The sequence below is a fragment of the Euphorbia lathyris genome, chromosome 6 (assembly GCF_963576675.1).
Source record: "Euphorbia lathyris chromosome 6, ddEupLath1.1, whole genome shotgun sequence".
Taxonomy (NCBI): Eukaryota; Viridiplantae; Streptophyta; class Magnoliopsida; order Malpighiales; family Euphorbiaceae; genus Euphorbia; species Euphorbia lathyris.
Window position 1 is genome coordinate 35,361,386 of NC_088915.1, and position 26,551 is coordinate 35,387,936.

The 26,551-nt window shown below is 38.5% G+C and overlaps 1 protein-coding gene across 1 annotated transcript; it reads right to left on the reverse strand.

Annotated features, from left to right (window-relative positions):
• Window positions 1-9,641: 9,641 nt before the first annotated feature.
• On the reverse strand, window positions 9,642-11,547 carry LOC136232403 (tubulin beta chain). Its single transcript, XM_066021545.1, has 3 exons — window positions 11,048-11,547; window positions 10,663-10,932; window positions 9,642-10,563 (listed from the first exon to the last, which is right to left on the reverse strand). The coding sequence occupies exons 1-3, from the start codon at window positions 11,439-11,441 to the stop codon at window positions 9,884-9,886; spliced, it is 1,344 nt and encodes a 447-aa protein (XP_065877617.1). The 5' UTR covers window positions 11,442-11,547; the 3' UTR covers window positions 9,642-9,883.
• Window positions 11,548-26,551: the final 15,004 nt, after the last annotated feature.

The window sequence follows — 26,551 nt, forward strand, 5'->3', positions numbered from 1 at the left end:
AGCTTTGCAAATATCTAAAAATTCTTTTTACAGCAATTAGGTGAGATTACATGGGGTCAGCTTGATATCTTGCACAATAACATACTGAGTACTGTATATTAGGTCTACTAGCCGTGAGATAAAGTAAGGATCCTATCATACCTCGATAAAGTTTACTATCTATTGACTTACTCTTCTCATCTTTGCATAGAACAGTATCAGTACCCATAGGGTTTGCAATCTTCCATATCGAATTTTTTTAACATTTCTTTGGTGTACTTGGACTGACTTATGAAGATGCCATTCTTACATTGCTTAATTTAAAGTCCAAGGAAGAAGTTGAGTTCACTCATCATGGACATCTCGAACTCAGTTTGCATCTGTTTGCTAAACTCTTTATATAAAGATTCGTCAGTAGCACCAAATATTATATCATCTACATAAATTTGTGCAAGTAGGGTATGTTTACCCTTTTTCTTAATGAACAAGGTTGTGTCAGTTTTTCCTCTAACATAGTTCCTGGTCAGTAGGAAGCTTGTCAACCTCTCATACCAGGCTCTTGGAGCTTGCTTCAGGCCATACAGGGCCTTCTTGAGTTTATAAACATGGTTTGGAAATTTTGGATCTTCAAACCCAGGAGGTTGATTAACATATACTTCCTCGTTTATAAAGCCATTAAGAAATGCACTTTTAACATCCATTTGGTATAATTTAAAGTTCATAAAGCTAGCATAAGCACACAATATACGTATGGCTTCTAGCCTAGCAACTGGTGCAAAAGTTTCACCATAGTCAATACCCTCTTGCTGACTATAGCCTTGGGCTACAAGTCGAGCTTTGTTTCTGACTACGTTTCCATGCTCATCGAGTTTGTTTCTAAAGACCCACTTGGTTCCTATGGACTTTTGATTTCTAGGCTTAGGCACTAAATCCCATACCTCATTCCTGGTGAATTGATCAAGCTCTTCTTGCATGGCATTGATCCAATATTCATCGTGCTCAGCATCGGCAAAGTTCTTTAGCTCATGCACTGAGACGAATGCTACGTTGCTGAGGAACTTCCTAAGCTGATCTCTTGTCATCAGCTTGTTGTCAGCAGCATTAAGAATAGATTTTTCTGAGTGTCCTCTTGGAATTTTTATTTCCTTAGGTAGTGTTGAGTTGTTTGGAACATGTGTTTCTGCAATCTCTACAAGAATAGATTGGTCAGCAAATGTAATTTCAACTTCTTGCTTACTTTTGGTCAGTCCTTGTATTGATGACTCAGAGGCTCCTGGATGATCAGCGGAAGCTGAGCTTGGTTCATCTTCTTCGAGCTGAGCTAACTTTCCTGTAGGGTCAGCTTCATCGAACTCAATATGTACAGACTCTTCTACAACCTGAGTTCTTTTATTATATACTCTATATGCTTTACTGTTTGTTGAGTACCCTAAAAAGATCGCTTCGTCAGCTTTAGCATCAAATTTTCCAAGGTTATCCTTTGTATTGAGTATAAAACACTTACACCCAAAGGCACAAAAGTAGCCAATGTTGGGCTTTCGTCCTTTCCAAAGTTCATATGGGGTTTTCTTAAGTATAGGCCTAACTAGAGCCCTATTAAGTATGTAGCATGCTGTGTGGACAGCTTCACCCCAGAAGTACTTTGGAAGCCTATTTTCACTCAGCATGGTTCTAGCAATTTCGATAATAGTTCTGTTCTTCCTTTCAACAACCCCATTCTGTTGAGGTGTTCTAGGAGCAGAGAAATTATGGTCAATACCACTGGTTTCACAGAATTCGTCAAACTGTTGGTTTTTGAATTCTCCACCATTGTCACTTCTAATATGAGCTACTTTTAGGTCTTTGTCAATTTCAAGCTTTTTAATCAGTGTGGTAAACATCTCAAATATTTCATCCTTGCTACTCAGCAAGATGATCCAAGTGTACCGAGAGAAATCGTCTACAATGACCAAGGAAAATTTCTTACCTCCCAAGCTGAGTGGCTGGATAGGTCCGAAAAGATCCAAGTGTAGTAATTCCAATGGTCTCTTGGTTGAGACAATGTTTTTACTTTGAAATGACTTTTTGGTTTGTTTGCCTAGCTAACAAGCTTTACACAATTGATCTTTTTCAAATTTTAATTTGGGTAAACCCTCAACTAATTGTTTTCTAGCTAATTTGGCAAGAAGGTCCATGCTGACATGCCCAAGTCTTTTATGCCATAGCCAGGAGTTATCCTCTTTAGACACTAAGCATATGTTTTCAGAAAACTGTTTTTCTAAATTTAGCATGTATACATTGTCTACACGAGGGGCAGTTAAAATCAATTTATTTGTATTTCCCTCGAGTATTTGACACTTAGTATCATCAAATACAACCTTTCTGCCGCTCTTACAAAGTTGAGCTACACTCAGCAGGTTGTATTTGAGACCTTTAACTAGGGAGACTGACTCAATAGTTGGGTTACCTCCGATAGTACCTGAGCCAACTATCTTACCCTTCTTATTGTCTCCAAAGCTTACACTTCCACCTCGTTTAAGCTCTAGTGTAATGAATTGTGTTTCATTACCTGTCATGTGTCTTGAGCATGCGCTGTCTATGTACCAAAGTTTTGACTTCTCCACGCATGTCAAGCTGACCTGCAGTTTAAACTATTCATCTGTAGGTACGCAATTCTTTTTGGCTCCTTTCTTGTTAGTATAAACAGGTGCAAAGTCATATTTTTGTGACGACATACTTTTATAGTGTGGCCATTTTTACCACAGAAGTCACAATAACTTACCCTTTGAGGGTGACACTGAGTGTGGTCAGCATTGTTATACTGAGCATGCCAACATACCTTAGTGGTATGTCCTTTTCTTCCGCAGAAGTCACATTGGACAATCCGCTTGTTGAACCAACACACATCTTTTGTGTGTCCCCTTTTCCCGCAACAGTCAGACTGGGTGAACTGTTTATGCTGACTAGTACTTGCATACTCAGCATGGGATTTATTTTTATTTGAGCCTTTTACTTGACTCTGTAGGGTTGTAACGTCCTTTCTAAGTTTCTTTGACTCAGATTGAACCTCCGTGACAAACTTATGCATTATTTGAATGTTGCCATGTAAATCTGCATTGTCTTGGAGGAGATATCTGAGGTCACTCAGCTTGACATCTTCAATCTCGTCACACCGCCTACTGAGTGATTTGATTTTCTTGTTACACTTCTTAGTTATTGTATATAAATCACTCAAGGCATTTACCATTTCGTTTCTAAGTAAAAGTAAGGATGTTACCTCATTGTTGTGTTCCTCCTGGTCAGTTTCATCAGAGAGGTCAGCTTGCTCAGATTGAGAGTGATCAGCATCATCGGCCATGAAGCATATGTTTGCCATTTCATTTGCATCAGCTTCGGATGATGTTGTCTTATCACTGTCACTCCATGTTGCTACCATTGCTTTCTTGTTTCCTTTCTTATCCCTTTTTAGGTTTGGGCAGCTTGACTTGATGTGCCCAGTTTGGTGGCACTCAAAACATGTGACAGACTTGGAGTTGTCCCTCTTATATTTGTCACTGGACTTAGCTTTGTACCTATCACCTCTCTTGTATGGTCATTTGCTGTTTCTGTCATTTCTTCTGAACAGCTTCTTCATCTTTCTAGTGAACATAGCCATTTCCTCATCATCAGTTGACTCAGCTTCTGTGGAGTCAGCTTTCATCACTAGTGATTTCTGTTTCTTATCTTCAGACTTTTCTTTAGCTTCAAAGTTTTTCATGGAGATTTCATGGGTCAGCAACGATCCGATCAGCTCATCATATTTGTAGGTAGTCAAGTCCTAAGCTTCTTTACAGCTGTTTTCTTTGCTTGCCAGCTCTTAGGTAGACTTCTCAGGATTTTCTTCACCTATTCCTCTTCAGTGAAGTTCTTTCCAAGTCTTTTGAGCTCATTTATGATGTTTGTGAATCTCGAGTTCATTTCTGAGATGTCTTCGTTCTCGTTCATCTCGAACAGCTCGTAGAGTCTCATATGCTGATTGACTTTAGACTCCTTAACCTTACTTGTGCCTTCATAAGTCACTTCCAGCTTCTTCCAAATCTCCTGTGCTGACTCACAACCTGAAATCTTATTGTATTCTACAGCATCTAAAGCACAGTGAAGCATATTTATAGCCGAAGCATTATTTTGTAATTTTTTTAGGTCATCCTCTGTCCATTCAGCTTCACTCTTAACAACTTTCTCATTGTTAACAGTTTTATATGGCACATGTGGACCTTGAACAATTGCAAGCCATGCGCTCATGTTTGTGGCTTGAATAAAGTTTTTCATCCTATTCTTCCAGAATGTATAATTCGACCTAAAGAATAGGGGAGGCCTAGTAATTGATAATCCCTCAGGGAGTATCTGTGTTGTTTGGTTTCCTGGTAGGAAACGAGTGCTATTCTCAGCCATTTATGGGGATCCACTCAAGATAGCTATATCTTTGAGTAGAGAGCTTAGGCTCTGATACCACTTGTTGGTCCCGTGTGATTAGTTCCAAGGGGGGGTTAGGAACTAATATAACTTTTTCGTTAATTATTTATGCTGACTTAACAGTTTTGGTAAGTTTGTCAACTCAGCTTTGGTCAGCTTGGCCGAATTTAGCGTAAGACAGCTTTAGTCAGATATTGACTAAAACTGTTTTACTTGTAAGTTGAGAATTGACACTCACAGAGGTCAGCTTTCAACTTAGCACTCTAATTTACTCAGAGTCAGCTTAATCAGTTTAGATGTTGAGTAAATTTACCATACAACACATACAGATATATATATAGAGAGAGAGTTAGAGATTACTCAGTATCACTTATCCTGGTTCGGCCTCTCTGCCTACGTCCAGTCCCCAGAGTCCTCCGGGCTTTTAGAATCCAATACTGAGCTCTTTAAAGGTAGAGCACAACCCGTTTACAAGGAAGTTAAATATGCAAGAGTACCTTCATCTATTCGTCTACTCAACTCCTACTGAATACTATAACCGAACACCCAGATTTTCTCTACCACTAAGTACTCAACACCGAGCACTCAGCATACACTCTCAATATTACAATTGATAAGAACTTGTTCCCTTTCAAACAAAGAACACTTTAGATGATTACAATCAATCTAGCATTTACACAAAGAATGGAAGTTTGGTGTAAGATCTTTTTCTTGTTTTTGAATGCTTTTGATTTGTATCTTTCTCACTTATGATTTTCTGTAAACCGGCAATCTTCCAAATGAAACCTTTGTCCCTTTTATAGTTGAAATGTAGGAAACAAATCATTTGAAATTTGATTTGTCCGTTGAGTCCAAAACGGCTCTTTTAGGGGACAAATCTCTGGTCAGCTTCAGATGTGCAGGCCAATCCTGAATCCTGAATTCTTCAGACGTCAGGCTTGTGTTCTTCCTGCAGACTTTGTCTTTTTCCGGCAGTTCATCTTTTAGCCACGGAAAGTTGACCCATTCATCTTGGAATTTGGCTTTTGCGTAATTCCGAGATTTCTATTATTGGCGCAGAGGGTTGGCAGTCTTTGTCTTCTAGCCAACGGATTTTTCATGATGTCTTGAGGATAACTCAGCTTGACTTCATTGTCCACTGCCTTTGATTGTTTACTAGATTTCATACTGAGTTCTCCCGTACTCAGCTTCCAAGGTTAGCTTCGTTCTGTAAGACTTCATTCTGAAGCAGACATTTCTTCTTTTATGCTGAGTTCCGTTTTACTCAGCTTCTCAGATCATCTTTATTCTTAGCCTGTTGTTGTGATGATGACTTATCTTTTATGATGCTGAGTTGCTCTTTACTCAGCTTACGATGTGTCTTTGTCCTGTCTTATTTTTATTTCCTTTTGCATTTATATTTGTACTCAACATTGAACAAACGGATTAGTACAATTAAATCAAAGCACTTAAAGTTAATTATCTCTTAATCATGGATGATTTTGTCAAATCAAAATCTTATGGAAAGGTGTTTCAACACAAGTGACAGTATCCCAAATGTCCATAAATCTGGTAGAACTTAACGGCTTGTCTAGTCTACATTCAATATGTGCTGATCCTTGCCTCCCATTCGTCCAAGTATAGAAATGTCCAAGAGAACCAATATCAAGTAATGCACAGTGATCAATGAAGTTCCTGAAATCTCGACAAGAGCTAGGAGATGGAGGAGAACCAGTCTTCTCATGAGAACCTGTTACTGCATTTGAAATCCCCAAAAACGAGCCAATTTTCACTCACACTATCCTTTAGATTACAGAGCTCTGACCACAGATGCCTTCGATCAGAGGCAGTATTATGAGCATAAACAAAAGAAAGATGATGAAACTTGCCCCCAGAGTTGTACTTCACAGTCACCTGCTGATCAGAGGAGGAGAAAACAGAGACCGTTGAGCAATCTCTGGCAATTACCCATAGCGAAGGCGTAGGCTTATTATTCCAGGCAGTAATAAACATTCCAATTGAACGCCAAAAGGTATCAGAAATAGAGTCATGATGAACAAGCGGCTCTGCAAGGCAGAGTATGTCAGGACGGTGCTGAAGACAGAGTAACTTCAAAGCACGCTGTGAGCGGGCATTTGCAATGCCCCGACAATTCCAAAATAGAATAATCATTGGAAACGTTGTGGAGGCTTGCTAGGCCTTTTCGCACGAGTCCCCGATGAGATAATGGAACTTTTATTCTTTTTTGCACCGTAGTCCAAGGTTCCTCATCCTGAACTTTCAAAATCAGAGATGAATCAGCAACTTTATCTGATGACTCCGAAGGCAGAACAGAAGGGCTCTACGAGTTACCTAAAGAGGTGTGAGCTTTCCATCCAAGATTCACCAGATCCTAGTCAAGTTGAGGAGAATGAATTCCATGATCTGCATCAAGTTCACCATTATATGGACAATCCGCCCAACGAGATGAAGAATTAGCCATGTCATGTAGAACAAGTTGCTTCCCTGAGTCATTCTGCTCTTCACAATTAACACTGGGAGGAATGTTTTCCGCTTCGACAGTTTGCATATTAGTAGGAGGTTTATCCGGTGTTTGCACTTTCTTTTGCCAAACAATATTAGAATTGCCCTGCTCCGAATCTTGAACATGATGTTTCCCTTCCCTTTGGATGAACTCTGCTTTGGGTTGCTCCTCACGGCCAGGATTATGTCTACAACTTCCTGCAGAATGACCAATAGAATGACAGATTGAACACAAGTACGGGAGGCGTTCGTATTCCAAGAAGACCCACTGCATCAAAGATTATATATCCACACGTAGCTTGTACTGAAGTTCCTTGGAAAGATCCATGTCAATTAGGATTCTAGCATAATGCCCCATCTCTCCTTCAAATGTATTTCGATCAAAACGAAGTGGAATTCCAATAGCACTTGCAATACTAGCCATAATAGGTCTATCCCAAAATTCCCAGGGAAGATTGTAGAATCTTACCCAAACTTGAGCCGATGAGGATTTATAAGAGTCCGGATTGAAGCCCGTAGACCAAGGAATGAGTCTCATAACCCCTGGCTTAAGGACGACTGCCCCTTGACTCCAAACAGTCTATAAAAACCCCTACCAAGTGAAATTAGCTTCCAATCCATACTAAGGCCCCAAAGCGAATTGAGTTTACCTTTAAGAGCATGATGTTTCCAAGGGGATTCCCCTTTGGAGAGAGTAACATGCCCAATTATAGAGTGTTTGCAAAAATCAAGGCGCTCATTGTAAATAGCTTGTTGAATTTTAATTGCCCTAAATCCACGCTCATCGGAGATTTGAGGTTGAACGGAGCCTGGAACCGATGATGAAGTCATCGTGCCAGTGAGTGTTGCTGCATAGGATTTACGGCCAGAAATTTGAGACACGGCGGAAGTCGGACCAAGAACCAACGAAGGCTTCGTAGGCTGCCGGCAGACAGAGTATTTGAGGAAGGCAGAGCGCGGGAACAGGTGCGCAATTGAAAAAGAGTCCTCCGGCCCCGGAAGAGCCATGTCGTCAAACGGCAATCACAGGGAAAGCTTATCACCCAACACAGGAAGAAGCAGTGAGATAATTTCAAAGATTCAATCGATTGAATATACAAATTCAAAAAAAAAATTCAAATAAACGGCATTATGAAATCAGAACAGAGAAGATTCAATCAAGCAGGATTTCAATTGCATAGCATATTCAATCGATTGAAATATCGAATACATAAGAGATTCATAGCAAAACCCTAGAAATACAGAACAGAATTGATCGGAGAAAGTTGGAAACCAATCGGTGGTGGCGTCAAGGTTACAGATCAGAACGCAATTGTTCTCTCAATCAAAGGCGGACCTTAATTAAAGTTAATTAATTCAATTTATAATAATTAATTTAAGAACATCAGATGATTCAAATTCAGAAAGAAGGTCGTGGTGGCCTTGTTGTCTCTGATCCAGCGAAGGAGATGATCGGAGTCTGACCGCTGGAGAGAAGATCGGATCGGACAAAACAGAGAGAGTCTGTGAGATGAGAAGGCAGAGGAAAGGGAGCGAAATCCCTTCTCTTTCGTTCGAATTCCGTTTTCCAGATCTAATCCTTCCTCACCATTACAGAGAACGAGAGAAAGGAGAGCAGAGAGAAAGCCTCCTTTTCCTCAATCTATTTTAGTGGAAGACTTTCTTTATATCATTCTACTAAGTGGTATCAATTTAGATACCATACAAAATAGTATCATTATATGCTTAACATTTAAAAATGTATTAATTTAGACTTTAATGGCAGAACGTGACATGTCATTTATATTATTTCGTTAATTGATAAAACTTAACGAAGTAATATAAATGTCACGTTTCGTTATCAAAACTTAAATTGGTACTCGTTAAATATTAATCTATATTAGTGTTATTTTGTACGGGAACCCTATGATGGTTCCTTATAGAAAAAAGGAAAACAAACTTGAAAAATAACAAACAACATATATATAAGTGGTATATCCATAAAGATTTGAAGATTGTCTCAAAACATCTCCAATAGATTCTTAAATTGGTTTGAGGAGTGAGAGTTAAAAATCCACTCCAATAGCCTCTTAGTTGTTACTCAAATTACTAAGAGACTCTATTCATTCTCTCTATTAATAGAGCGTCTCTCTCTACCTCTTAGTGCCTCCTCCTAACTTCATTTTTTATTATTGATGAGAGTCTCTCTTCTCATACTATTGGTAAATATATAACAATAAATAATAATTTTAATAATAAAATAATAATTAAAGAGTGAATAGTTGGAGATAGTATATCTTAGTCACTCTTAAATAGTCAATTATTATTTTTAAAGAGAGTCTTCTGAAGATGCTCAAGCTCTTAGGCTTATATGATTCCATGAAGTGAGTTTCTTTTATTTTTATTTCGACTTACAATGTTAATTTGTTTAAGATAAAATTGGCATGGTAGTCATAATTTAGCATTTTTAATTAAATTAGTAGTATGTTAATATTTATGTTATCTGGCTTACATAAATTATTTTCTCTCCGTTTTGTCATTTTGATCAAACAAAAACATTTGGAATTTTGAAAGTCCAAACAGTAAAAAAGTCATTTTGCTGTAAGATACAATCACACCAAGGTAGTTGAGAGGTAGGATGGACTAGTGTCAATTGTCCAAAATACTAGTTCAACTTATACAAGAATCAATCTATGAAAACACACCTGATAATGTTATATGCCCATGGTTGGAGTACTAAAACAATCAGCTACAACATCAACAAAGTTCTTATGGATTTTCTCATGCTCCTTGTATTCTTTTCAATTCATGAATGGAAAAGAATATTTAGCAATACAAAAACTTGGGCCCAAAACAGCCAAATTTTACTACTTAATTGATAACATACTACATCAATAACTGTTCTTTTAACCATACCATTTGAAAGAAAAACATAAACCAGCAACCGGAAGTTGAGGTTGAATGAAAACAGCTCTTTTTATCATCAAACTAATTAATATTCTTCTTCCTGATACTCTGCCTCCTCATCTTCATACCCTTCCTCATCAGCAGTTGCATCCTGATACTGCTGGTACTCAGACACCAAATCATTCATGTTACTTTCAGCTTCAGTGAATTCCATTTCATCCATACCCTCACCAGTGTACCAATGCAAGAAAGCCTTTCTTCGGAACATAGCAGTAAATTGCTCGCTCACACGCCTAAACATCTCCTGTATCGATGTTGAATTCCCAATGAATGTGGACGCCATCTTAAGACCAGTTGGCGGAATATCACAAACTGTTGATTTCACATTATTCGGAATCCACTCAACGAAGTAGGATGAATTCTTGTTCTGCACATTCAGCATCTGTTCATCAACCTCTTTTGTGCTCATCTTCCCTCTGAACATGGCTGATGCTGTCAAATAACGCCCGTGCCTTGGATCAGCAGCACACATCATGTTCTTCGCATCCCACATTTGCTGTGTGAGCTCCGGAACTGTTAGAGCTCGGTACTGCTGCGATCCACGAGAGGTAAGAGGCGCAAATCCAACCATGAAGAAGTGAAGCCGAGGGAATGGAATTAGATTCACTGCCAGTTTTCTCAGATCGGAATTCAACTGCCCAGGGAACCTCAAACAGCATGTAACTCCAGACATTGTTGCAGATATCAAGTGATTCAAATCACCAACTGTAGTAACAATGGAAAACAAGATCAAGATCGGGACAATTAAAACATCGATCAGACAAAATCCCCAAAATCGAAGTGTAGATCAGATATAAAACTTACAGCTAGGAGTGGTGAGCTTAAGAGTACGGAAGCAAATGTCGTACAAAGCTTCATTATCAAGAACCATACACTCATCAGCGTTCTCCACAAGCTGATGGACGGACAAAGTGGCGTTGTAAGGCTCCACAACTGTATCAGACACTTTAGGGGAAGGGAAAACAGAGAAGGTCAACATCATCCTATCGGGATATTCTTCCCTAATCTTGGAGATCAACAGTGTTCCCATTCCAGATCCAGTACCTCCACCAAGAGAATGGCAGACCTGAAACCCTGCTCAAAAATGAACCAACAAAACTCATCAAAAATCACCTAAATCAACATTTTATACATCCTATTTAACAGATCTACAGATAAAAAAAAAAAGCAAGAACTATCCTAAGCATACCTTGCAAGCAGTCACAATTCTCAGCCTCCTTGCGAACAACATCGAGAACGGAATCGATAAGCTCAGCCCCCTCAGTGTAATGTCCCTTAGCCCAGTTGTTACCAGCACCAGACTGGCCAAAGACGAAGTTATCAGGGCGGAAGATCTGGCCATAAGTACCAGATCTGATACTATCCATGGTACCAGGCTCCAGATCCATAAGCACAGCACGGGGAACAAAGCGGCCACCACTGGCTTCATTGTAGTAGACATTGATTCTCTCAAGCTGAAGCTCTGTATCGCCTGTGTAGCGACCCGTAGAGTCAATGCCGTGCTCGGCGCAGACGACTTCCCAGAACTTAGCTCCGATCTGGTTGCCGCACTGGCCACCCTGGATGTGAAGAATCTCACGCATTTTCGCAGATTCAAAATTCAAAATTCAAAAAGGGAGAGAAGAGAGATTTGAGTTTGACGGCAGAGAAAAGGAGAAGAAATTAGGATAAGAGGGTGGGGAAAGGAAAGTGTTATTATATAAGGGGAAGGGTTCAACGGCTCTTTTTTTTATTTGTATTTAAAATGAAAAAGAAAATGATATGTTTTGAATCTGTAACTAGGGTTTGCTTTAACAGTAACGGTTCCGTTTGAACATTTGAATTTTAAATCTAGGGGTACAGCTGGAAACAACCGCCTCGGGCTCCAAGTTTGTTTCACGACGTCGTTTGAACATGACAGCTATAGCTAGGCTAGTAACAGCGGATTGTATATTTTGAACTTCGAAAACGGAGTTTCATTCTTTTCTGTTCTGTTATGTAATTTACTATTAATATTATATTCATTCAATAAAACCTACTTATTTATTTGGATTAATATACATATTTGCCCTTATGTTTTCTCGGAAAAACAGATTTACCCTTAAATCAAATAAATCCACAAAACTATCCCTGAATTTTCCATAAACCTGCAATTATACCCTAATCTGACGGAACTGCTAAACGGCGATGACATCAAACCTTCTTATCTCCAGAAAAACTTCAGAAAAGAACAACCAATCACAAACAGAAAAAAAATATGAACATTCAATTTCGATTAAAAGCAAGTTAGAAGAACAGATTGATCAAAATTCATTTTCATAAAAGCTCAATCAACCTAATAAAATGGCGTCTAAACCTCCTAATTAATCCAAAAGCAATAGCAATAGAAAACAATAAGAAACTAAATGAATTTTGATTGTCGTCATCCAAATTTTTTTTTAGACAAGAAGGTTTGATGCCATCACCGTTTAGCAGCTCCGTCAGATTAAGGTATAATTGCAGGTTTATGGAAAATTCGGGAATAGTTTTGTGGGTTTATTTGATTTAAGGGTAAATCTGTTTTTCCGCGAAAACACATGGGCAAATATGTGTATTAACCCTATTTATTTAGTTGCATACATGTACTGCTTTTATTTTTGACAGAAATACATGTACAGTTTTAATGATGAGATCTTCAGCCGGTTATTACATAATTGGTGTTTGGTGTGAGTTGGCCCCTGTTTTTTTTTTTTTTTTGTCATATCAGTAATTTTATTTTATTTCAAATAAGTTCCGTAATTTTTAATTGTTTTCACTAACTTATTATAATTTATTATAATTATTTGGGTAAATAATTATAAAGTCTTTATGTTTTTATCTAATACACTACTTAGTCCCTGTGTTTTTAGAAATAATTATATAGTCCTCCAGTTTTTATTTTTGTTAACTCTTTAATCCTTATGTTTGGATCAATGGTCAAACTATATTAAATAAATTTTAAAATACCAAAATTACCCTTTATTTTATGTTTTAACAATAAAACATCTATTAATTTTTTTTTCTCTCCTCAGGCTGTGAGAGGTCTCGTTTTTCTCTCCTTCTTCTGTGAGAGTTTTTTTGGTTGTCGTACTTGTACGTCGCTGCTTTCTGTAATGGAAAATCGATTCGATCGGTTGTCACTATCACTTGATGAAGAGGAAGTCATTCCTGTTCTTCCTGAAGGAGAGGGAGTGGACACAACAGTGATCGAATTCTGCCTCGTTGGCCGTTTTCTCACGAAAAACCAATTAAGTTCCCGGTCATGAAACATCGCATGGCTGGAATCTGGAGGCCTGGGAAAGGAATCACGATCAGAGATCTAGGTGGAGGTTTGTTCCTATTCCAATTATTTCATTATATTGATGTGCGTAGAATACTCGAAGGGGGCCCTTGGACCTTCGATAGTCATTTCCTCTTGCTGCATCACCTGAAACCGGGGGAGGTTGCGACTATGATCTCGCTGTTTCTGTTACCTGTCTGGGTTCATATTCATGATGTGCCGTTGGGATACATGTCCCTAACGGTGGGGAAGCTACTTGGTCAGTTTTTGAGAGGGTTCATGGACTATGATTCCAATAACAACTCAGGCGGATGGAAATCTTATATGCGGATCCGAGTCCACATTGATGTATGCATTCCTCTGAAGCGCTGGAAGAAAATCAAGTTGCAAACCGGAAATTGGAGCATTGTTCAATTTCGATATGAGATCCCTATGTCGAGTCCCATCTGCTATATGTGCGGTCTCCTTGGTCACACCGAAGTGCACTGTCCTGCTCGCTTTGAAGTTCCTGAGGAGGAAGTTAAGCTCGAATGGGGAAGCTGGATCCGTGCGGTGGATCGCAGGGGTGGAACTGGTGGAGGTGAGCGCTGGTTGCGTGAGGAGAATTCTGGGAGAGGAAGCTCTAGTCAGAAGCTGAACACTAGTAATGGAATGGATACAGATTGTGAGAATGGCAAGGAGGACCAGCCTGATGGCGGTAATGTTATCACTACCACAACAATGCTTGTTTCAAGAGGCTTAGCAGTCATGCAGTTTGTGTATGAGAACCAGATGATGAGTAGTGGGAAAGCTCTAGGGGAAAGAGAGGTGGATTTAGTTGGGATGGAAGAGAAAAAGTGCAAGAGGTTGAACCCTGAGAATGTAACAACCCCTCAAGAGGGTCTGCCCCAAACAAACATGCATGTTGGTGCGTCAACCAACACTATTATATCGGCCGGGTCCTTAGAGGAGCCCCACCGGGAGCAATGATAGGCATGTCTTAGAACTGACGGGGTCTTGGCAATACCCGCGCAGTGACAGCTCTGAAGAATATTGCCAGAACTAGGAGACCTAATTTCATTTTCTTAATGGAAACGTTAGTACATTCTAATAAGATTGATTTGATCAAGTGTAATCTTGGTTTCAATAATGCTTTTGCTGTTGATTGTACGGGTAGGAGTGGGGGTTTGGCCTTACTCTGGAATAATAAAGTTCAGATTTCTATTTTGTCTTACTCTAATTCTCACATTGATTTTACTGTAACGGATGAGTCTTTTCAACAGTGGCGGTGTACCGGCTTTTATGGTCAGCCAAATAGAAGTGATAGGCATTTAGCGTAGGATCTCCTCCGTGTGTTGAATGGCCGATCTTCTCTGCCCTGGTGTGTTTTGGGGGACTTTAATGACCTCCTTTTTGTGTCTGATAAACGGGGCGGAGCTCCCCATCCTGAATGGCTTTTCCGGGGGTTCAGGGAGGTGGTAGCGTCATGTGATCTTGTGGATTTACAGTTAATTAGTTATGGTTTCACCTGGGAGAAAGGGCGTGGGACAGATCACTTTATGGAAGAAAGACTCGATAGATGGATGGTGAATCCCCAATGGCTGCACATGTTTCCAACGGCTACCCTCCATTGTTTGTTTGCTGGTACGTCTGATCATCACCCGATCCTATTACACACATCCTCGGCTACTGGTGTTCGCAGAAAGTGCCATTTCAGAATGGAGAATTGCTGGTTGCGGGATAGGGATTTTGTTGAGCAAGTTAAACTACAATGGAGCCGGTCAAGGGATAATTGTTTCCTTACTCGTATTCAAGCTTGCATTATTGACATGGAGGGGTGGGGCGAAGATTATAGGCATCAATTCTCTGGTCTGATCGCTCAGAAGCAGCGCCAATTAAATGTTGCCATGGTTAATTCGAGTATAAAGGATTCTGACTGTGTGCTTCAAATTCGTAGAGAGCTTACAGATTTACTTAGCCAAGAAGAAATATATTGGCAGCAAAGGGCGAAGAGTTTCTGGATGTAAGGAGGGGATAGAAATAGTGGTTTTTTCCACAGAGTTGCTACAACGAGGTAGCGGGGGAATCGTGTAGTCAAGCTGAAACGGGATGATGGAACTTGGGCGGTAAATCCCAATGATATGGCAGAGGTGGCGCGAGATTATTTTGGGAAACTATTTCAGGATGATGGGGGGCCTGGGGAGATCAATTTATTGTTCTTGGGGAACCGGGTCACTAGTGAAATGAATAATGTACTTATTGCTCCATTTGAGGTTGAGGAGTTTCGGGCAGCTATTTTTTCAATGCACCCCGACAAAGCCCCTGGCCCCGATGGGCTAAACCCCGCGTTTTTTCAACACTTTTGGCCAACACTGGGTACAGATGTCCACAAGGCGTGTACAAAATGGCTCCGGGCAGGTGTGTTTCCCAATCACTTGTGTCAAACTACTGTTGTTCTTGTTCCGAAGGTTCCCTCACCATTATCCATGCGGAATCTCTGTCCTATATCTTTGTGTAATGTAATTTACAAAATCTTAGCCAAGGTCCTTGCTAACCGTCTCAAAAGCGTACTTCCGGATATTATCTCTGCTGAATAATCGACCTTTGTCCCTGGACGGTCAATTACTGACAATGTAGTCGTTGCGTTTGAGCTGCTTCACACTATGAAATGGCGGGTAAAAGGAAAAACTGGGGATGTGGCCTTCAAAATTGACATAAGCAAAGCTTACGACCGTATCAAATGGTCCTATTTGAAGGCGGCCCTTGAGCAGCTGGGATTCCATCAGGTGTTTGTGCAGTGGATGATGCTTTGTGTGACGTCGGTTACCTATAATATCAGCTTAAATGGTGAATTAGTTGGTCCAATTGTCCCGCAAAGGGGTATTAGGCAGGGTGACCCATTATCTCCGTATCTGTTCATTCTCTGTGTAGAGGGACTGTCTGGCCTCATGAATCAGACAGAGTTATCAGGGGCTCTTCATGCATGTAAAGTTAGTCGGGGAGCTCCAGGGGTTTCTCACCTGCTATTTGCTGACGACAGTTTCTTTTTCTTCAAAGCCACTATTGAGGAATGTCAAGTGATGAAGGGCATTCTAAATAGGTATGAATTACTCTCGGGGCAGGCTATCAATTGTAACAAATATGGTATCATGTTCAGTCCCAATATGTCTGTGGACAGGAGAAATCAGATTCAGAATCTGCTTGGGGTCACGGCGCCCTTGAATACCAGTAGGTATCTTGGCTTACCATCCTTGATTGGTAAGAAAAAGCGGGCTGTATTTAGTTATCTTCGGGATTGGTTGTGGAATAAGATTTTTGGGTGGCATGGAAAGCTGTTATCGCAAGCAGGTAGGGAGGTTTTGCTGAAATCCATTGCATAGGCTATCCTATCGTACTGTATGAGCATTTTTAAGTTGCCCGTTTCACTGTGTGATGAGTTACAACGGATGATGAACTCCTTCTGGTGGGGTTCAAATGGTGTGAAGAAACGAATCCACTGGACTTCGTGGAATCGGTTGTGTCGTCGGAAGGAGAATGGGGGGGATGGGTTTCAGGCACCTCTCCGCCTTTAATCTAACACTACTTGCTAAACAGGCATGGAACCTAGCTTCTAAAAGTGATGCTCTTGCTTGTCGGATCATCAAAGCTAAATATTACCGAGATGGGGATTTTTTATCGGCTCAACTAGGGTCCAACCCGAGCCTTGTCTGAGGAGCATACTTGAAGCTCGGGCCATTGTTGTTGCGGGTAGTCGTTGAAGAGTGGGGTTAGGCACCTCTGTAGATGTTTGGAATGACCCATGGATCCCGAATGCTACTGGTTTTAAACCTGTTATGCGAGTGCCAGCAGGTATGCAGGGGTTACTGGTGGCAGATTTGTTTCGCCCTGATGGGGATGGCTGGGATGTGGAGAAATTGCAGGAGCTGTTCGAAGAAGAGGATGTCGAGCATATTTTGTCTCTCCCTGTCAATTTGACGGATACTGACGCTCTTATTTGGCATTACGATAAGAAAAGGGTTTTATTCGGTCCGTTCTGGTTACCGTGTGGCTGCCAGTATTGAGCTCTTTGATGAAGTGGACCCAAGTCCTGAGTGGACTAGCTGCTGGTCTCTTAATATGTCGCCAAAAATAAAGAATTTTGTGTGGAGATTATGCAGCAATACACTGCCGAGTAGGGAACGCTTGTTTATAAAGGGTATCCAGGTAGAGAATACATGTGCATTGTGTAATGTGGTTGGGGAACACTATTTGCATCTATTCGTTGACTGTCAGTTTGCTGTAGCCTGCTGGGAAGCGGCTGATATCCAACTTGTGGATGTGCATCTTGATGTGTTTGTGGACTGGTTTAATGTGATGTTTCGCCACCTCCCGTCACCTGGTTAGAAGGCTCATTTCTGTACTGTTCTATGGTCAATCTGGGGCCAACGCAATAATTTTTTATGGAACAATAAGGCCATCCCTCCTGGAATAATAGTTCGTAACTGTCTGCGTTTTCTGGACGAATTTTTGACAGCAAATGATGCTATTGCTACGCCTCCAGAGATGTGCGGGGTGTCTGCTGTTGTCCGTTGGTCCCCGCCTTCTCTTGGTAGCGTAAAGATCAATGTGGATACGGCTGTCAGAGCTGGAAGTGGGCTTGTCGGGTTTGGTTGTGTGTGTCGTGACCACCATGGGCGAATTCTAGCTTGCTGGTCTCGGTGGGAGAAGGCGTATTGGTCCCCGAAATTAGCAGAAGCAATGTGCCTAAAAGAAGTTCTAAGCTGGCAAAAGTATGTGGGGTATGAAGATGTTTGGGTGGAGTCGGACGCGAAAAACATTGTTGAATCTTTCAATAGCCGTGCACGGGATGTTTCTGCTTTTGGGAGTGTTATCCGCACATGCCAGGCTATCGCCTCCTCTTGCCCGAGGCTACGCGTTTCATATGTCCCTAGGCAGTGTAATAAAGTAGCCGATTGTTTAGCAAAAGAATCGTTTGATAGACCTAGCCCGTCCTTCTGGACCTTAGCCCCTCAATCTGTGAGAATTGTGGCTGAGAATGATGTTTCAAGACTTTGATCTTTAATACATAATCTTTCTTTCGTAAAAAAAAAACAATAAAACATCTATTTTTCATATTTTATATTTTTTCTCTTTTTTCCTACATATTCACAATCTCTCCAATATAAACTCCAATATAAAGTAATTGATTTATTAATTTTTATATAATTATAGGACTTTAATTTAATAACGTAAATTTTATTGACTAAAAAAAGAATGAAAAATATTTCAAAAATTATTAAAATAGAACTAAGACTATCACTGTAAAAAGTTTTTACAATTCTAATAAATTTTACGAATGAAAAAAATATATATGATTTTTAAAAAATTTATAATAATATTTAATGTTAGTTTAAATAATTTATATTAAAAAATAATTACAATTTAAGAATATTAATAATATATTTTTTCAAGTATATTAATTTAGGTGTATATGTAGTTCAAAAACTTCATTAAAATTAATTAGATTAAATTTGAAACTAAAAGATAATTTTTTTTTATACATATAACTAGGGGTAATTTTGGAATTCATTTATAAAAACAAATGGAAGGACTAAACAAATGATTAAGATAAAACTTAAGAACCTTATAATAATATGATAGACCTATTAATGTGTTAAGTAAAAACATAAGCACCTTATAATTATTTACCCTAATTATCTATTATTATTATAAACTTATTTATTTTAATTATTACTATTTTTAAAATCTAATATTATAATTTCAATTCTTCACTTCAGTTCGATTTACTTAATTTCAATTAAAATAAACCGGTTCATAAAAATAAAAATAAAATAATAATTGCTTGATTATTTACTAAATTTTAATATTGTTATTAGCAAAATACACCAGAACAAAAATTTATACATTTTATAAGATTAATTTTTTTTTTAAAAAGAAAAGTTTTGTGATTTTATGGTTTCACAAAGAAAAAAAAGAGTAAATTACGGTTATTGAACTTTACCATTTTAACATTGTAGTCACTGAACTTCAACTCTTAACATTGGTCTTTATATTTTTTAACACCAGTGGACACTCTACTTTAACTAACTAATCAAAAGCACCATTAACGATCTCAAAATGAAAATATTCAAGAATTAAAATTGTTTAGAATGACATTTAACATAAAAACTATATTTTTTATTTTTCAAAACCATCTTTTTTGGAGTTTTCTCTCTCTAAAAATTCGCACACTCTCTTCTAACAAAACAACACCTAAATGATCTTAAAACAAAAAAAAAAATCAAGAATTAAAATTCTTTATAAAGTCATTAAATCTTTGAATTTGTTATTTTGAGACCGTCAACAATCGTTTTGAGGCGTTAAGTGACCACAAATGTAAAAAAATGTAAAGTTCAGTAGTAATATCGTTAAGAATTGAAGTTTAGAAGCCACATGTTAAAGTGGACAAAGTTTAGTGGTCGTGGATGTAATTTATCCGTAAAAAGTCCATGTAATTTATTACATTAATAAAATTTCGAAAATGGTCTCGATTAGGGATGGCAACGGGTACTGTACCCGCAAGTACTCGAAAATATCCGATCCTAATGGGACTATATATATCCTGTATTAGAGGGTATGAGACAGGTATGGGATCAAAACCATTACCTGTTAAGGTAATGGGACGGGTATGGGAGTACCCCTTAGGGTACCCATTACTCGCCATAACTATTTTATATATTAAAAAATATTATTATTATTTAGATATAAGAAGTGAGATTTGAACCTAAACTTTTTGTTCTTCAATCATTGAGTGAGACTACTAAGCTAATTTATTCTTACTGATTAAGTTTCAATTTGTTCAATTTTTAGATTAATGATTTATTAAATCTATACTTTATTAAATTTGTAATCTTTTACGAGTATGGGATGCAAAAAATGGATGGGTAAGGGTTTGGGATTGACACTACCCGCAGATACTCTACATGTTATCATCCCTAGTCTCGACACTGGAAGCTTGCAAAAATAAAAAATGACATTTTGGTGAAGGAAAAAAAAATCTCACGTTCACAAATCAATCTTGTCATAATTTTTTTTCTCTCTCTTCTTCTTCTTTTCCTCCTCATGCTTGTCTCTTTTATCTTCTTCTTTCCTCATCTTAATTAAAAGGATGAGCTTCTCTGCTCATTGAGAAATGAATTAGAAGTGGTCCTTCCTCTAGAGGAGCTTTTATGGTTCCAAAAGTCGAGAAAAGCCTAGATCAAGGAAGGTGATCAGAACTCGCATTTTTTCCACCTCTCGACTACTATTCGTAGGCAGAGGAATAGAATTGACACGATTAGAGGTATGGACGGTGGGTGGGTTTATGATGATGGCTTGATTAAGAGGCTTACAGTGAATTTCTATAAGGATCTGTTTAAGAAGGAAGGACTTTGTTCTAATAACCTCAATTCGACTATCAATTTTCCGATGTTGGATGGCGAGAGGATGCGGGTGGCGTTCAAATCGATTGAAGAGAAAGAAGTTGATGCTGCCATATTTAGTATAGGTGCTAATAAAGCCCCTGGAATTGACGGTCTGCCTGCTGGTTTTTACCAAAAACCCTAGTATACTGTGCAGGGAGGAGTATATCGGTTTGTTAAAGGAATTTTCCAAGGGACGGAACGGATTCACAAAGTCAATGAAACTTTAATCGTTCTTATCCCTAAGGTTACGAACCCTACTTCATTTGTTCAAATGCGTCCAATTAGCCTTTGTAATGTTATCTATAAAACTGTCACTAAAGTTATTACAAATAGGTTGCGGTTAGTGTTACCTGATCTGATTAGTCTGAACCAGGCTAGCTTTATTCCTGGTAGACGAATAATTGATAATATTGTAGTGGCTCAGGAAATAGTGCACTCTATGCGGGTGAAGAAAGGGAAAAAGGGGTTCATAGCTTTAAAATTGGACCTTAAGAAAGCATATGATAGATTGAATTGGAACTTCCTGATGGAGTCGCTTCAACTTGCCGAAATCCCGGAGCCTTGGTTTAGTATTATTCATGATTGTATTTCATCGGCTACGATGAATGTTATGATTAATGGGGATATGTCTGAGGATTTTTGCCCCTCTAAAGGTGTAAGACAAGGAGATCCTATGAGCCCGTATCTGTTTGTCTTGGCTATGGAGAGATTATCTCACCTTATTAATGAGGCGATGAATAAAAAGTCCCTTCGCCCGGTGAGTTTGAATAATTTTTGCCCACCTATTACTCATCTATTTTTTATGGACGATGTACTTCTGTTCGTAGAAGGGAATGTTGAACAATTGGGAGTTATTACGGATGTGATTAAGGTCTTCTGTGGGGCTTCGGGACAGAAAATTAATGTTCATAAGTCCAGGCTCCTATCCTCTAGTAATATGTCGAAGTCTTTATGTAAGCATCTTAATGATATTTCTGGTATCCCACTGACTAATTCTCTTGGTAACTACCTGGGCATACCGCTATTTTTGGGCCGTGTTTCGAAGGCGTCTTTTAAGGAGATTTTTTATAAAATGAGTAATAGGTGTGCTAACTGGAAAGCAAAAATGCTTAGCCTTGCTGGGAGGATAACACTTGTGCAATCTGTTCCTAGTGCGGCTCCTATTCATGTGATGCAGTCGAATCTTCTTCTTGGTCCAGTTCTTAAGGGTCTTGATAAAATTAATCGTAATTTCCTTTGGGGGGAGGGTTGAGGATAGGAAAATCCACTTAGTGAAGTGGAAGGATGTGTGTCAACCTAAAGAGGTTGGAGGGTTGGGGCTGAGACAGGTGGCAGATAATAATAAGGTTATGTTGATGAAGCTTATTTGGCGTATGTGGCAAAATCCTAAGGCGTTGTGGGTTAGGTTGCTTTGTGGTAAGTATAGGAAAGATATTATTTTCAGGGGTGGTTCCAATAGAGTGAAATGATGTTCTTTCTTATGGAAAGGAATTAGTTCTATTTTTCAGGAATTCTGTACCGGTGTGGTTTGAAAGGTTGGGAATGGCAGAACTGTTAGATTCTGGACAGACGCCTGGTTGAATAATATAAAGCTGATCGAGTATTGTGTTGTTCCACCACCTCTGGAGGTGTTAGATTGGCATATCTCGGATGTGATTACAAGTAATGGACATTGGGATTGGTGGAAGTTCGATCCTTTCATGGATGTTGAGTGGTTGTTACGTATTCGCGCTATGAAGATTAGTATGGAGCTAGAGGATAACGACTCCCATTGTTGGGCATTCATGAACAATGAATCTTTTTCTTGTGGTTAGGTGCATCTCACGTTTAATACTGATCGGAATATTATCCCTTCTCCGATTTGGAAGTTTATCTAGGCTTTTAAAGTTCCATACCATATCCGGAGCTTCCTTTGGCTCTGTTCCCGGAATTGTCTCTTCACAAATGTGGAGAGGAAGCGTAGACATTTAGTTGTTCATGACGATTGTACTAAATGTAATTTAGCGGTGGAGTCAATCGCTCACGCACTTAGGGACTGTCCTAAGAGTATGGAAATTCGGAGACTTATTTTACCATCGAATATTGCTGACCAGTTCTTTGCCTTACCATCGTCGGTCTGGTTTAATCAGTGCGTAATGGGTAATACACTTGTTGGGTTGGAAAATAAAGACGAGTTGTTTGTGACGAGTTGTTTGTGACGACTTGCCATCAGATTTGGAAGCTGCGGAATCAGTTAGTGTTTGGGGAAGAATCTAAACCTATCTTCATTGTTAGGGATACGATTTTGTAGAATCTCTGGTGGTTTAGGGAGAGTTTTCAAAATCACAGAATCGGGGATAGAACTACAGCTAAGAAGGTTGTGTGGCTTGGCTGGTCGAAACCTAGGGTGGGATGGTTTAAACTTAATTCTGATGGCTCTTATGGGTTATCAAGCAATATCATGGTGGGAGGAGTTATCAGGGATGATGTGGGGAATTGGATTTCGGGGTTTGTACAGAACCTAGGGATTGGTTCCTCGTTTGTTGCTGAGCTTTGGGGAATTCTAATAGGAATGAGGAGGACTTCTGAGCTTAGTATAAAATGTTTGCAAGTGGAGTCAGACAATCTTGAGGCTATTCAGATGATTACCGATAATCAAGGTTCTCGAGGTTTTTCGCACAATCTGATTAAGGCACTCTGGAGGATTCAGTAGGAGTTCGATCAGATCGAGTTTTCTCATGTGTTTCATGAGTAGAATCGAGTTGCTGGTCGTTTGGCTTCAGATGGTCATATTGCAGCTCTAGGTGTTTCAACTCTCTCAAGACCTCCGGAGTCGGTGTCTACCTTGCTTCTAGAGGATAATATGGGAGCTTGTTTTCCAAGACTGCTGTCTAGCCAGGCTTGTTGTGTTTGTTTGTTGCTTTCTTATCTTACCAAAAAAAAAAGGATAAGCGATAAGGTACTAAAATAGATTTAAGGTTTTTTAAAAGTATCAATTTAGGCTCTAGGTACAAAATAGCACCAATATAGATTTAACGTTTACAAAAATAATACTAATTTAGGCCTCGATAATGAAACGTGACACATTATTCATGCAATTAGGATGGTTTTTGCAGAACTAGAAGCCACAATTACAAACAGGTGACAGTTAAAAGTTGGAGTAATATGAATAACGTATTACATCTCGTTATCGATGCCTAAATTGATATTATTTTTTATGTGGAATCTAAATTAATACTTCCCCAAAAACTTTAGGCATATTTTAGTATCAAGTTTCATTTTTCTCTTTACCTTATTTATCCTCTTTTCTTTTTCTCTTGAATTTCGAGATTCTGGATTCCAGAAATCTAGCATTACTCTCATTTTTCTTGATATCATTCTATTAAATTCTGGAAATATATGGGATACATACGACTGATACATATGAAATTTGTATATGGACAGAGTAACGGTGGGTGAATTTACGCAGAGGGGAAAAATGTACGGGATTCGTTAACACATACAAAATTTGCATGTGGACATACTAACAACATACGAATTTACGCTGAACGAAGTGTACGGCAATACATACGACTAATTACATACAAAATTTATATGTTGATAGAGTAACAATGTATGGATTTACACCGTACGACTAATTACATACGGGATTTGTATGTGGATAGAGTAAGGACGTATGAATTTACACTGAAGTAAGTGTACTCGAATGTGTATGATTAATTACATACATAATTTATATTTGGATAGAGTAACCACATATGAATTTACACCATACGGAATTTGTATGTGGATAGGGTAACGACTTATGAATTTACACCGTATAATAAATGGCATACAAAATTAGTATGTGAATAACATATGAATTTACACCGAAAGGAAATATATGGGGATGTGTTCAACTGGTCACATTCAGAATTTATATGTGGACAGAATAACGATGTATGAATTTACGCTAGAGGAAAAAATGTACTGGAATACGTATAACTAATCACATGCGAAATTTGTATGTGGATAAAACAATGATGTATGAATTTAAACCGAATGGGAAGATGTATGGGAATACATACAAGTAATTACATATGGAATTTGTATGTGGACAGAATGACAGCGTATGAATTTATGCTAAAGGAAAAAATATACGGGAATACGTACAACTCACATGCAAAATTTGTATATGGATAGAATAACGACGTATCAATTTGGATCAAAGGAGAAAACATATGGGAATTATGACTAATCATATATATAATTTGTATGCGGATAGAATAACGGTGTATGAATTTACGTCGAAGGGGAAAATGTACGAGAATACATATAACTAATACATACAGAATTTGTATCTGGATAGGATAAAGATGTGTAAATTTACACCAAATGAGAAAATGTACTAGAATACGTACGACTAATCACATACGGAATTTGTATGTGGACAGAATAACAACGTATAAATCCATAGTGAAGGGAAAATGTACAAAAATACGTACGACTAATCACATACAAATTTTTATGTGGACAGAATAATGGCGTACGAATCCATATCGAAAGGAAAAATGTATAGGAATACATACGATTAGTCTTGTACGAAATTTGTATGTGAGCAGAGTGACAGTGTATAAATTCACACTGACGTGTAACATGTAAGGGAATACATACAACTAATCACGTACAGAATTTGTATATGGATAGAATAACGGCGTATGAAATCACATCGAACGGAATATGTACAGGAATACGTATAACTAATCACATATGAAAATTATATGTTGACAAATAATGGTGTATAAATTTACACAGAATGGAAAAATATACGGGAATACATCACTATGCCATTTTCCCTTTCACATGACACAATATACATGACAGAGATTTATTTTCGTGTCGTCTGATTATTTTTTGTGACGGTATATTAAAATTCTATCATCTTAAAGTGTAAGTTTAAATCAACCCAATTTCATTGTGGCCTTCCGATGACACAAGTCTGTCATCTATAAAAAGCGCGTGTTTAAGTCAAAATTTACTTAATCATTAGATGACAGTCGTTATAAATAAATGTCATTGTTTGCGGAAAACAAAAAAAAAACGGCAATGAAATTTTCACTTACACGGCCAACGAAAACTTATCGCGCTCAATGTGTTCGACTGAAATTTCAGCTCATATATAACCATCTCTCATTCCAAATCCCTAACTAGGTTTCGCGCAGCTCGTCTTCATCTCTCCCACCCCTCTCCTTGGCTATCTTCGGCTGATTGCTTTCTCACTGGGTCGAAACAAGGTAATGGTAAGCCATAATTACTTTGTTCCTGGATGTATTAGAGTTTCATTGTTCCTTACAATTCCTTTTCCTCATCCGATTTACTCATGTGTATGATGATTTCAGCAGCTGGAAACGATATTTATTATATCGTTGAAAAGGTTTGATCTATGGTCTTTATCTTTTTTAACCTAGGGCAATATATAGTTCGTGATGCGACATAGGTAAATATTGCTCTTTTTATTTGCAGGGATAGTACGCAAGAGTGCTGAAGTATATGGGACGGCTGATGGAAGAGATGGTTTCATGCCTACAACATATGGGAAGATTTCTTTAACTTGTTGAGTACATATATTGTTATGTTGGTTGCATGTATGATGTGATTGTATGCCTTAGTCAAACATGAGTATGTGATAAAAGGTTGTGTATAGGAATTGCCATGTACTGAATTCGTTTGTATATACAATAGTCAGATATGAGTATGTGATAAACTATGGTTGTGTATGTGTATTGCTATGAAGCTTATGATTGACGTTCTGTTTAGGGAGCTAGAACTGACTATGAGTATGTTTATGAACATGCTTAGTGCTACTTTGTATATGACTTGAGTACAGTGAATGTGTATCATGTCACTTGGCTTGGTATGCTTATGGAAAGCATTCAACATTGTGTTGTTTATGTGTATTGCTATGAAGCTTATGGTTGATGTTCTGTTTAGGGAGCTATAGAACTGACTCTGAGAATGTGCATGAACATGCTTAGTG

Excerpts from the sequence above, each read along its gene's own strand:
- LOC136232403 (XM_066021545.1), bottom strand. The coding sequence starts at position 11,441 with ATGCGTGAGATTCTTCACATCCAGGGTGGCCAGTGCGGCAACCAGATC. Across the intron at positions 10,933-11,047 it reads GAATTGTGACTGCTTGCAAG|GGTTTCAGGTCTGCCATTCT; the intron begins GTATGCTTAGGA and ends ATTTTTGAGCAG. Across the intron at positions 10,564-10,662 it reads TAAGCTCACCACTCCTAGCT|TTGGTGATTTGAATCACTTG; the intron begins GTAAGTTTTATA and ends TTGTTACTACAG.